Source organism: Cololabis saira, chromosome 12 (assembly GCF_033807715.1).
Source record: "Cololabis saira isolate AMF1-May2022 chromosome 12, fColSai1.1, whole genome shotgun sequence".
Classification (NCBI taxonomy): domain Eukaryota; kingdom Metazoa; phylum Chordata; class Actinopteri; order Beloniformes; family Belonidae; genus Cololabis; species Cololabis saira.
The window spans coordinates 10,898,697-10,912,919 of NC_084598.1; the positions used below are offsets into that span (position 1 = coordinate 10,898,697).

At 39.4% G+C, this 14,223-nt stretch overlaps 1 protein-coding gene across 6 annotated transcripts in view; it reads right to left on the reverse strand.

Moving 5' to 3' along the window:
- LOC133456836 (microphthalmia-associated transcription factor-like) overlaps window positions 1-14,223 on the reverse strand; it is a 33,350-nt gene extending 19,127 nt beyond the window's left edge. For all 6 annotated transcript variants that reach the window (XM_061735471.1, XM_061735469.1, XM_061735470.1 and 3 more), the window contains exon 1: window positions 14,027-14,223. In XM_061735471.1, coding sequence (XP_061591455.1) covers window positions 14,027-14,130 — 104 coding nt within the window. In that variant the 5' untranslated portion in view covers window positions 14,131-14,223. The remainder of the gene's footprint in view (window positions 1-14,026) is intronic.

The following is a 14,223-nucleotide window of genomic DNA, read 5'->3' on the forward strand; positions in this document are numbered from 1 at the left end:
AAGCAGAAGTTGTCGGGTAGAAGCCTTCATCGAGTGAGTGAGCCTTTTGATAAATCCCAGAAAAACGTCTGGCCAATCCAGCTGTGCAGTAATCGCACTAATTAGCCAGTGCAGTCAAACACAGCCTCAGTCTGCTGCATATTCACTGGTGGTGAGCCCTCCGCATACCATGATTCTCGCCCAAACACCGCGTGTAGCTTCACGGTCTGATACCGCACGGACTGCAGCCTTCGTCAGATGTCTGACGGCACCATGTTGATGATCAGTATGTTTCAAGTAAAACAATCAAGTTGTATTTGCAGAGGAAGGGATTTTGTGCTCGCTCTGTGAAAATCACATTTGACTCCCTCAGTTTGACAGACTTCTTCTTTCTTTTCCTTTTTTTTTTTAAACTGAGGGTTCCTTTGTACTTAACCCAGGACGTGGAATCAGGTTCATACACATAATTCCTCTGTCTGTATGACTTTGGCGGATTGTGTTTCCTTTCATCTAAGAAATTTCAAACAAAAGTCGCTGGTCTAATATTAACACTCCTCGTTTGCACTGCCAGAGCTGAAGGCTTTTACATTTTCTTTCTTTTTTTTCAATCTGCTTCACTGTTTCAATGTTGGAATCGTGAGACATTTCAAAGCCCTTCACTTCCTCTTCTTTCCCTTTTTTTCCAAGGAATATTTGGGATATTTGAACCAACGGACACAACTGCTTAACTTTAAAAAAAAACGTGATAAATAATTAAAATAATAATAAATAATTAAAGATGAGTTAGGTACTTTAAATATTTAGATCATTTATATATACACCTTATATATTTATATCTACCTGTTTTAACCTTTTCGGGGTTGCAGGGGGGTTTCGAATCATCTCCACTCCACTGCTGACTTATGTTATTTCAACTGTCTTTCAAAACACATTAATGGATCAGTAACAAAATAAGTATGGATTTAAAGTGCGGATGCTCAGTTTTAATCTAAGGGTTTTAATGCTTAAATTGGAGGAAGGCTCGATTAAAAAAGACTTTGATACGCAGAACCTAATGTTCAGGTATCAAACGTTACTGGAAAATTGACGAAACCTGTTTCATTGACAGCTGTGGTCCGTCCATCCATCCATCCATCCATCCATCTATCCATCCATCCATCCATCCATCCGTCCATCCATCCGTCCATCCATCCATCCATCCATCCATCCATCCATCCATCCATCCATCAAACCACTTCAACACACTAGTGCAGTTATCTGGTCATCCAGTTCATGGTAATTCTCAAATCTACAATCAAGAATTGGATTGTTTGTTTTGTTCTTGTTTTGATTTTAAAATATCTTCATAACCAAGACAAGGAAATACATTTGCTTTGATTCAAGCCTTAAGAGGCCGGTGCCTCTCCCAGCATACGTTGCATGAGTTAGCGATAACCCTCGTCAGGCTGAACAGTGATAAATGAAATTAAAAAAACATGTGTACTCCTAAGGAAACTTTAGGATGACCAGTGAGGACAGCATGCATGTTTTAGAAATGTTGGGTGAAAAAAGGAGCCCCCAGAAAGAGCCCGTGTAGCCACAGGAAGAACATGCAAACTCCACAGATGAAGGCCCTGGCCAAGATTTGAAACAAGCCTCTTCTCTCTTACACCATGCTTCCTGTCCCTTCACAATTTCTTCATCAATTAATGCGGTGTAAGGTCTCGAGTTTGAAGTGTGATATTTATATTTGAAAGCTGTGAATCCACAGCAAGCAGTCAAAGGAGCTCTCAGTGCAAGCGAAGCATTTCATCTTTAGGCTGAAAACAGAACAAATCTGACAGGAACAGCAAGAGCAGCTAAAACAACATCTTAGTAAAATCTGTGAAAAAAAAACTAATGCACCGGTGAGATGTGTGGTTTGAACTCCGGCCCTGTCTTGAAAGTTGACAGTGTTGGATTATTGCAGGCACTTTTCCTTGGTAAAAGAAGAAAACCTTTATCATTACCGAGAGCACATCACAAGAGCGCATCTTTGCCAAAAACATGTTTCATGCTTTCATCATAAATTAAGATCAACTTGTACGAGAACCACAGGAGAACAAAGCTTGTATAGGACTTGGACTAGCAGATGGTTCAGCGTGAGGACACAGACGTCCCGTAGCACTAAGTCTCAAGTGTTTATTGATAATGTGAAAGGCAAAAAAAAGCAACACAACAATTCTGAATTGAGTCATGTAAAGTCTTCTCAGATTCAGTCAAAAACAACATCGTAGAAATCACTTTACTGCACAGATGTTCATGAACATACTGCAAAATAAAAACGTGATATAAGTAATATAATCATCTAAAACAGGGACGAGCTTCATCAAGCTGATTTCACTTACTGAAATCAGAACTAAAGGCAGAAAGATGCACTAACATGACATCTGCAGACAGCAGAAACAACAGTAAACTTCCTCCGATAACAATACGAACACCTTCAAAATAAAGCAGTCTGTGCTTTAAGCTCACAATCGCCTGAAAATGTTCTGGTTAACAACTGTTATAAAACGTTGGCCCAATAAAACAGTAGTCTGGTGAGAAGAACGTGTGCGGGAGTTTTCTTTTTAAAATTGTCTGCAGCTTTCCTCCTCCGACGCACCTTTCTGCATAACCGGTGTGCAAAAAGTTTCTACTTTGGATAACAACTGCTATAAAAAATGTTTTTAAAAAGGATTCAAAATTGTATATCTCACCCTTCAGCAACAATTTTGACAATCCAATAATATATCTTTTAGTTTCAAGAAATAATGAATATATTTACTTTTATTTCAACTGATATAAATGTTGAAAATAATATTAGTAGACAAAAGGATCCTTAAATAATTTGGTAAACAAGCATTCTGTGAAAATATGGACCACTGGTAACGCCATGGATCGAATATTCTGTGGTTTATATCTTTGTTGTATGTAATTATATTCTACATAAACACACACACACACAACTGATGTATATATGGTATCAAGAAATCATAATAAACATCTATTCTTCATTCAGGAGAGCCAGATGATGGATGAGCAGGCGCACACTGACGTCTTTACCAACTGTTAGCAGGCAAACATTTGTGTTTTGCATTTTTAGATAAATCATAATTATGAGTTGGCTTCATTTTCTTTTGTTATATAAATCCTTAAATTTTTTTTTCCAACCGTTATATGATGTATGCTTCAGATGGCCCTTTATAGATAGGAAATTGATTAATTGATTAGCGCCCTCTTCTGGACATCAGAGGTAATGGGGACACTGCCTCTCCAGGACATAAAACATACTTTTAGCATACAATATCGCTTATATATACACATCCACTGGGCACATTATAAAAGGACACCTAATAAAGTGGTCTGAGAGTTTAAATGTCAATTAAAAATAGCTCTCATTGTTCTGTTATAAATAGGTGATTGCTTTGCTTGCCTATTTTTACAGCAATAACAATATATCTATGTCAAGAAAATATCTTCTAGGGGGGGACAAATGTCCAATAAATATTTAAGAGAATTGTTGTAATAAATAAAATTATTACATAAAAATTAAACATGTGAAACGGTTTAATTATGCTTAATGATTTTGGCAAAAGTCATACATGTCACAAATGTGAGTTTATCAGCTGAGATCTAACAACAGATGAGAAACAGTGGTTTTATTAACCATTTTTAAACCATTCATAGTAATTATAGTGTTTAAAAACAAGAAGGAACTGAAATCTCTACAAAGCTACAGTGCAAAGGTTTATGATTTGTATTTCTATATTTATTTGTCTTTTTTGGTTGACGGATGTCTGAATTACATAAAAAGCTCCTTTGTCCTTTTTTGAACCTTTTCCCTCTTGTGTGTGCACACACCTACTCTCATGTTTGTGTGTATCTCAAAGAAAAAAAAAGAGAAAAAAAGGGGGAAAAACAATGGTGGTACAGTCTAAAAGAGCCCCACCCACCACAACTCATGATTCGTCTGATTGTGCTCACTACGCCGTTCCATCATATCCACCGTGAGTAGAACAGACAGAGCCGAGTCTTTGATGCAGGAATTAATGACGCCCAGCAACTCAACAAGAACATTAAGTAGCACTGCATCCCGCCACAAAGGTCTGGTCAGAGTCAAAAACACTGATATTCTCGAAGGAAAAGACGCTTTAAAAAGATGGTGTTCGTAACTACAGATGCCTCCTGCTTTGCAAACTTCTTAAAAAAAAATGGAAATAAAACAATACCACCTCACTTAAAGACGTATAGCATTTCAAGCAGTTAGTTCACTTACTTGTAACTTCAAATCTTTAATAATATAAAACATGCATGCACAGTTTTAAAGTATCCTCTCATTACAGGTGTTAAAAATGTTACATTAATAAGAATCAACAGCAGTCAACTGTTATTCTGACTTTAAACACAAAAGGCAAACATGGAGAAGTCTTCTAAAGCTTTGAATGCACCGATGTCCCACATGCTGTCCTTCATGTGGACATGAAGTGTTGAAAAAACATATATCGATTCCAAAATCGCGCCTTAGTGCATGGCAACAATGTCACAGATGCTGAGGTGCCGTACTCACAGACAGTCAAAAGAACAGGGTCTGTACACTTGCACTCCTACGGACTCCATGTTTGTTTGTTTTTTCCTGAAGGTGCACCACCCGCCCTTGGAGAGCAGTGAAAGTCATGCTGGTGGTGCAGCGCTGAAACTGTGTCAGAGGGGGGAGGCTCCAGGGCCCGGCCTGGAATCTCCAATCGCCTCGCAGAGCCCAAGGCAGATGACCAGCCCCATCTAGAGCAGCAGCAGAGCGGAGGAAAGGAGAGGGCCGAGGGCCCGCTGCAAAACACGCTGCCCATCAGCCCACTGAGTAAAAGCACTGAGATACTGTTTCACTCAGACCCATGTGTGGACACGTGCTGAGCAACTGTCCTACAACTACATAGGAGTTGCTGAAAACCTCCTGGGACGGTAATCTAGGTGGATTTTATCCCTGTGGATGCAGACAGATTCATTAGTTTGCTGATGATCACCAGCAGCAGTAGGAAAACCTGTCGGTCGACATATAGCAAATATGTAAACAAAGAAAAACCACACGGAGTTCAGAACAAACTACGGATATAAAGTATGTGCACAGCAGGGAGAATCTAACACAACGGAGATCTGTAGAAATGTCACTCATGCCAATCTCTGACTTTTCAACAGTTTAACTTCCAAAACAAAGAAAAAACATGCTGGATTTATTCACTACAAATGTGAGATGTGCATCCAACTCAAAGCAGATCATAATCCATTCCTACTCTCCTCCATCACCCCGCCCAGCCGACCTGTGACCAGGCGACCTTTGATGAGGTGGTCACTCACTCTGCAGGGGGGGGTCTGTGTCCACAACACCGGGGTCCACCCTGTTAGCCACCAATGAGTCTGTGACAGAGCAAAGTACTTCTTTGAGAAGAACAACATCCAACCAAGAAGGTGAGGTGCTTCCTCGTCAACAAGCCCGGACCCCTGGGACCAGCTCCAGCGACACCAGGGTGAAGAGCCGCCAAACACAAAAGGTACAGAGGGAACATACATCAAGAAACTACTCATTCTATTTATGCAAGACCATTTGTTAACCTTTTCAAACTTTTTTATCTTATTTATACATCTCCTTAATTTTTTAATATAGAATATAAACTACAATTGCACATTACTTGTCCTTAATTTAAATTGTTTTGGATACAGCAGACTTGAATACATGAAATTAGAAGTTGTTGTAATGTTTTGAAATGTCTTTCGAGTCGAGTTTAAATTAAAATATTGACTTTATTGACTCTAATTGAATCATATAGGTTTGCAACAGTTGGCATCAAGTCACATGCATGTAAGAATAGGAAACAGCAGGTTGTTTCTCTAACAACAACAACATTATTAGTGAGAATAAAACAACTGTAGCGACAACTGTATCCAAGTAAAACACATAAACGAAAAAGATAAAACAGAAACTCCTCCTTGAACAACTTTCAGGATCCTTTCTGTCAACAGTCAACCGATCAATAAATAACTAAATAATATTTACTTTAAGAACAAAGATCTGCAACACCTTTAAAACCAACTTTGGGTATTACTGGAACTGGGTCTGAAATGTGGTGTTGTGTTTAAAATATATAACACCCAAAAAGGTACGTAATTCAAAAATAAAGCCAAGTAACAGGGAGATTCTTTTTTGCAAATCATAGATACCATTTTCTCAAGTAAAAGAAGTGTTTTTGGAGATGAACGGTCCACCTTCTTATTGGCACCGCTCAACTCAGCACCCACGGACATCTGTGGAAGTAAAATGATACGTACAATTCTTACAGATTTTGGAGCAACATAACCTGCCATCAAAATTTGGTATTTTCATTTATTTTTAGAGAATATTTTGCTTATTTCAGAGGCAATACCAACATATGGCATGACACTTAAATAAAAGTATAAAAGGTGCTGCTGATTTGGCTTGACCGTCATGCAGAGCTGCCACCATTCAAAACGAGTTTGCAGGTGCATCAAGTGAAAAGGTTAAAAGGCATAACACATGAAACTGAAAATGTGTTTGTATACCTAACAGTGTAAATCCATTTGCTAAGAAAATGGGTTCACAGAACAAGGTAAGCGATTGTAGCAGAGATAATCAAGTTCTTTACACGCTATTTCCAGGAAGCCAAAAACGGTTGTAATATCTTCAACTTGCCACATCTTGTTCCTGTAATTTTCCTTCTATGGCCTTCTTAATTCATCTCATTTATTTTCAGCTGATTGGTCCATTTTGGCTCTTGCTCCCTCTCGTCCCTAGGCATGTTAAGAAGTAGAGCGAAGCCTGTCCAAAGGTATTCAAGAGGAAAAGCTTGTATACCTTCCAACAAGAGGCCGAACGAGAACATTAAGCCAAGTTCATCCAAGTAAAGATGCCGTACTAACATAACGGAGGCTTTTCCTGTAATTCTCGGGAATCAATCGTCCTTGGTTTTACGTGAAGGTGATTTTTAACAGATGTTCAGCACATTCCAGAATTGTAAAAGGATCATGGTAATGATTTCTAGCTGAAAAACTGATCAGTCCACATTTCTACACACAACAACTATAAAAGCAAGCAAATCTGCCTCCCGGCTTTCAGTAAAAATATTCACGCGTCTCATAGAAGTTTTCGGATGCATGTCTTCATTTTTAAGCTCCACAGCTGCACTGGTAGCGACTTTCCACAGAAATGTACACGTATGCATTTAGCATGAATGTAGAAATTAAATAAACTCAAAGAAAAATGCCAAAATCCCATTGGTCCAAGGTCCTTGACTGTGTTCATTTGCCCATTTTTTGCAAAAACAACTTTTAGTATAATTTTGACACCAACATTTTCATTTAATGGAATAATTCATAAAAATATTCTTCAAATAAAATGATGATGGAAATCATTTGCAGTTGGTGCTCTAACATAATTAAAATGTAATCTCGTACTCAAAGACATATCTGACAATATGACCGCCTTTGCAAGAAACTGCTTATCTTTCAGTGTTGCAGTTCCCATTGATCACCATGAGAGGAAGACAAAGATTACAAGTCAGTTTAAATAGAATTATATATGTAAAACAAACAAACAAAAACTCCAAATATTGCAGAGTATTGCAGAGAAGGCATGTCATGTGGTTTAAAGAGCCTTGGAGAAGGTTCAGACTGCGGAGGCTGAGTCTGCAGAACATGCTGTTCAGACAGTATTTTACTTTGGCTCCAACACCTGTCTGTGTCATTTAACCCCTCCAGTCTTTATTAAATCACGGGCGAAACCGTTTTGCCTCACAGGCATCTCTGGGACTTCCCAGGGGAACATGCTGCTCCAGACATCAACTTTCAAACCCTCCACCTCTGACTCTGTTTTCTGTCTCTGGCAGACCGCTTCCACTTTACGATCAGAAATCCTGAAAATTGATTACATGCACTCTTTTGATACACACCATTCTGCAAGATACTGTAACTGTGGAAGCTTTAAGGGTGACAGTAAACCGTAGCTTCATGTGTGCTGAAGCTTGATCCCAACCCGCATTTCTCTTTTTAGAAAGGAAATTAACTTAGTAAAGTAAGATAAAAATGAGCTTAACTTTGTAATTTTGAGTTCTCCCCCTGCTTGTGTGAGTTTTCTCCAGGTACTCTGGCTTCATCCCACAGTCCAAAAACATGCATGTGAGACTAATGCAGTGGCTCCCAAAGTGTGTGGGGGGGCGGTATGAATGAATGAAATAATGAATGCTTGAACACTGCTAGCATGATCAGAGGCGCCGCTTGCCAACTTGCCTACCGGGCAGATGCTTCGGGCCCCAAGCCAGAAAGGGGCTTCCCAGGGCTGACCAACGCTGAATCGTAACGATTTGCGATTCAAAGGAGAATTTGCAATGACAGTGGTCGAGCGGCGGAGAACTCCCTAAAGGTAGAGCCCAGCCTCTAACGCTCGAACTCGCTGCGACTTACGTAAACAACCGTGATGAGGGCGGGTTTATCAAAATGAAGAGAAGCTATCCATCTGACAGTAAAGGGGGAAAAGCCAAAAAAAAATGAACAAAACCAAAAAACAGGAGGAGCATCTTATAAACCGAAGGGGGGCCCACCGCAAAAAGTTTGGGAACCACTGGATTAACGGGTGATTCTGTATTGCATGTGAGGACACATTGGCTGTTAGCCTACATGTAGCCCTGCGATGGACTGGCAACCTCTCCTGGGTATAACTTTGAATATTACCCTGCCTTTTGCCCAAAGACAGCTGGGATAAGCTTCAGCAGACACCCGTGACCATGGATTGGAATAAGCAGGTATAGATAATGGAGGAATAAATTAAACAAATCTAAATAATATGATAAACTGTAGCAATGATGCAGGTGTGGCCGAGAGAAAGGTGTGTGGACACCTCCTAGGATCCTCATGAATACAGTGCGGGTGTTGTTTGTAGCTTGGCAACCACTAAGCTGTTGCTACCACATGCAGGGAGCTGTCTGAGTAGACAACATGGATGGAAACTCACAGACAACACAGACAAAATCCCGAATGTGGCAACACTACTTCACAGCAACACACACTCACTCCTTTACTGTTGCTGCTCTACGTGCAGCCTCCATCCGGCTGGACTCCAGAAAATGACATGGGAGCCAAGTCTCAGTGAAACCCAATTTATTGTTTTAAATATCTCTATTTTTACTATTATTATTTTTGCCAGCAATATCAGATTTCCCATGTTGATCAAGGGAAGAAAAAGCAAGCCCCCCAACAAAAAACATGACTGCATCAAGTTGTCACTGGTGTGGTGGAATTCTAGAAAGTAATGTGTTTTATGTTAGTTTGTAACTATTGTTAAGTCGTTATTGTCCAGGTGGGAGGTAAATAACTACTGATATTTTAAAACACGATTAGGGCAGAGAAAGAACCGCATGTCTTTTGCGCTGATCTGAACGTCGTCTTCGTGTATTTAGTCAATACCACCAAAAGCAGACTCAACACTTCACATTAACAGCACAAGAGGTTCATTGCTTTTCTTGGACTACTAATATTATGTAAAATAGAATAATCAATATCATTATTGCTTCTCCCCGAATAATCTACAGACATTTTTAAGTTAGAAAATTGTAACATATTTGTCTCTTTATATAAGAAATGTTAAAAAGTGTAAGGAGTTTATATCAGTGTCCTTCAGCCCAGGTCCTCAGGACCCCCTGCCCCGTGTTTTAGATGTTTCTCTGATCAAAATGTGCTTGAGTGGATCACCATCAGCTAGTCTTCATGGTTTAAAGAAGTTAATGACACACTATTTTGAATAAGGTGTGTTCAAGCCGAGAAACACGTAAGATGTACATGGCAGTTGGGACTTCAGGATAAGGATGGGAATCCAGAACCGGTTCCCAGTGTTTTATTTCCTTGTAATCGTTTGCACATCTTGCAAACAATTCTGTTATCACGCACATTGTGTAGCTTACGTGCGTAAACCAGCAATCAATAGTAAACATGGCACCCAAGCGATACAAATGCTCAGAAGCCTTGTTACATTTCAGTAAAAAAGATGACAACAGGGCATTTCGTCAAAGGGAGGAAATACTACCAACATGCTAAAACATTTGCGCACACAGCATCCAATCCTAACCCTTTTTTCCAAATGAGAATCGATAAGGGAATCGATAAAGAACTGAATCGTTAAGCAGAACTGAAAATGGAATTAGAATAGTAAAATCTTATCAATTCCCATCCCTACCTGAGAACCTGGTTTGAAAAACGCTGCTTTATATCAAAGCAAACATATCCCCCCCAAAAACTGCGTACGAGATCATATATTTGAAGCAACTGCCAACTCAAAATTTCCAACATAATTAACTTATTATATTATCTGCACTGCCTCATTCTCATAATATATGTCATTAAAGGAGCTGTGCAGACTCCTAAGATACCGTGACATCTCAAACCCAGCTCGGAGTACGATTATCCAGCTTCCCCAACTTGAATTTCACCCACCTCACATCACAATCAATTTGCTATTTCTCTGAAATAGTTAGTGCAACATTCAATTTCAAATAAGAAACACTAAACACAGTGGGGGTTGACGTGGAATTGAGATTCTGTCTCCACCCCCTTAAAGCAGCTGCAAAGATGAGAACAGCTGTAAAGATACGGTTGAAAGGGGAGCTTTTGTACTGCATCTCTCTGTGGTGTTTTAACTAAACATTTCAATAAGACATCAAGAAATGATGTCACTTTTGAGGAAATAGCCTATTATGTGTCCTTTAAATACATAAAGGTCATTGGAGAGGGAGTACTAATACACACACACACACACAATTCTTGCTGATGCCTGTCAGTCACGAGTGATAGATGATGGCATTGTCCGTAAGGGTAACCAAGGTTATTTATATCTCTCTAAAATGAACACATACTACTCAAACTTTGCTCATGCAGACAACTGACTGCCCTGAAACTGTGACAAACAGACATTAGATCTCTTTTTTAAAAGGGTCAAACCTGAAAAGATATAGAAAAGGAGTAGCATACAGTATATGTTTGGTGAAGCAAATCAAGACAAAAAAGCAAGTGAGATAAGCTAACGATGGAAATGATATTGCATTCAATTCTGAAATAAATTCAGAAAAACCCATGGAATCCATCCAGTCCTACTGTACCTGGTCAAGACTATTCACTCCTTTATTTTTACTCCAGGGAAACTTAAGTAACAAATAGCTTTCCAGTGGTGCCTAAATGCATCACATTACATCACATAAGAGGAAATATATCTGATACATGCTCTATGGTCTGTGTAGTGAAATGTTTGCAAGGAATTTAGCTGACTTTCCAGAAACTTGGTGAAGAGGTGGAGAAAAAGCAAAGGAAACCCCAAATTAATTTTGGTTAGGATCAACAGCACCGTCTTTAAAAATGCACCGTAAGACATTAGTCTTGGTGTATGAAGCGCTCTTAAAGTGCCTCTGATTTGTTTTGGCCTAGTGTCTTTCAGGCTCAAGATTAAAGTGTGCAACACTTAAGTCATTCATATAACTTTAGATCAGAATTGTGTTATAATATTCATGTTTCATTGAATCACAGCAGTCACTAGAAAGTATAAGCTAAACTTCTCAAAATGTCAGTATGATTAAGGGTGCCAAAAAATAGCCCAACTGACAGTTTCAGATGTATCACTTCCACTGCTAAATTTATGCAGCTTATTTACACTGCATAGAAGACTCGTTCAGTGTCTGTCTCACATCTATATATAGGCACTAAAAGTCTGGGACATCATCTGCAGCAGTCTGCTCTCTGGCAACTGATTTGGAGACAGCCAGAAAACAAACAGATCTGCAGAAACTAATATGACATTTTGTCCTATCCAGATTACTAATTTAGAAAGAGCTGAAGCAGCTTTTACAAGACATCAGGCAAGCCAATAATCAATGAGACTAATTGCATCCATGAAGCAGAATAATGTCTCACAACAACACAGTCATTGTGACTATTATTATGCTTGGTCATCCCCATGTGATGGGAAGAGGAAGTGGGGCACCTTTATAAAATATAAAATGTACACAACTTCACATATTATTCTTTTTTTTTTTAATCCTCGTTTTTATCTATCCCTATCATGTTTTGATTATTATGTTTTTATTGTAAAGCACTTTGTGACTGGCGTCTGTGAAAGGTGCTCTATCAATAACTGTTACATACTTACTATAATCTGAAGTATGTTAAGTGAAACAGTTGTGTGCTGCTGCTTCTGCTAGACCGAGCTTCTCCACGGCTACAGTCCTGCAGCAAAACAACACGGCTCAAACTCGGCCAATGTATGTGTAACAGCGTAATTACATTTCACTAATGAAGAAATTGAAGACATTAGTTTCCCAAAAATGCAGAACTGGGTTAGAGGTTAGGACTGTCCAAGATGATGGTACTTTTCTCTAAATTGTTTTTTTTGGTTGGATTTGAGAGAAGTGACAATGAATCTGAAACAAACCACCGAGAAGCAAAGGGTGATAGGTATCAGCAAAAACCTGCCTTGTCTGAAGACAGTAGCGCACTGTCCTCTGCACGTCTAGCCGTGACGCTGAGGCGAGGCTTGCCGCCTCTAAACAGAAAGGTGTTGACACAAGACACAGAAAATCTGACACCATTCTGTACATACTGTACATACATTAGTCGTCATCGTTATCATCTTTGCAGTTCCCCAGATGTATCGAAACATTCGTTTAGTCATGTATTGAAACCGCCCAGAGAGGAGTCATATTATTGCATCAAGACTTAATAATATTTATCTATATTTAACACAGATTTCATAACAGAGTCTAAATGTATCACAGCCTTTAAGAGCTATGATTAAAGAGATCACTGACAGTCAAGATGTCGGTCTTTTTAGTCTATCTTTCCTTTAAAAGGGGCAGTTTAGCATTCTTAGGGTGTGTTTGCTGAGATGAAAGAAGCAGTATGTTAATTTGTGATGTGCTGGTGGGCGGACAGAACCAGGCCAGCTGTTTTTATCACCTTCCAAGCCTCCCCTGCATATTTCACAGCCCTGTTGGGGACTTATATGGATTTTCTTTTGCATCTAATTCCTAATAAAACAAAGTATCAAATGAAACCTTAAATAAATACACTCACCAGCCACTTTATTAGGTACACCTGGCGTATGCTGCAAGTTCCAATAGACACACATACACATAAGACACTGTGTTCACCTTGCAGTACTTCCAGAAAAAGGGGTGAAAGGTGAAAACAGACCACTCAGACCTGACTCAGCAAAGTGTACACTGTTTGGACAGGCCTAACTATGCCCAAGATGGAAATTGGTCAGTGAGTGGTTGTGTTTCTTAAGGCAGCAGTTTTTTTGTCTGTTTGTTTTTAACTTCTTCCTCCTATAAGTATGCCAACTGACAATATAATAGTAATTTGATAGCCTGACTCCACACTGACAACTGTAAAGCTGATTGCTAATCATTTGACTTATGTCAACAGTTTCTTAAATAAAAAATACATATTGTTTAACAACTAAAATATTATTATTTGAAAAATCCCAAATGATACTAAAATATTATCCTTTGACAAATCCCAAATGATATTATTAAAATATTATCATTTGAAAAATCACAGCTGTTATTGTTGATCCATTTTCCCACAGAAAGATGTCTTGCAGTAACATTTCTCCTGTAAATCTCAATGGACCTTTTCAGGGAATCAATTAAACAGCAAGCCTGTATGCGTTTTAAGAGTAGCAGCCATAAACCCAAGCAAGACCTGCAGCATCTCCATATTCTCCATATCCTCTGACCTGTCTGCTGCCCTGCAAGCTAATATTTGAAGTTGATGTTGACAAGACAACACCCAAGAGTTGCATAACTTCATGCCTGCAGGAGAAGCATAGGGAATAAGACAGCTGGAACCCGGGACTCCTCCTGAGTCCTGCACCGGTCCAGCCCCAGCAGGACCACCGGGGAGAGACACACACTGACTCAGACCTGAGAAAGTCTGCAATTATCACCTCAACCCCAAAACCGCTGCAGCGTGGGAAATAACTGTCCACGGCCAAACAACTGACCTGCTTTTCAAAGGCTGACTCCTCAATTCGTAGTACGTTTTAGGTTCCTCTGGAAAATCCTCTCCGACCTCGAAGTCCGGAACTATTCCCGACTCAGCCTGCATATTCGAAAATGTTAGCTTTTGAAAAGCGTTAAACCGTTAAAAAAAAAAGAAACCACCGGACGATGTTTGTGCCGCCGCTGTTACTTCTCTGAG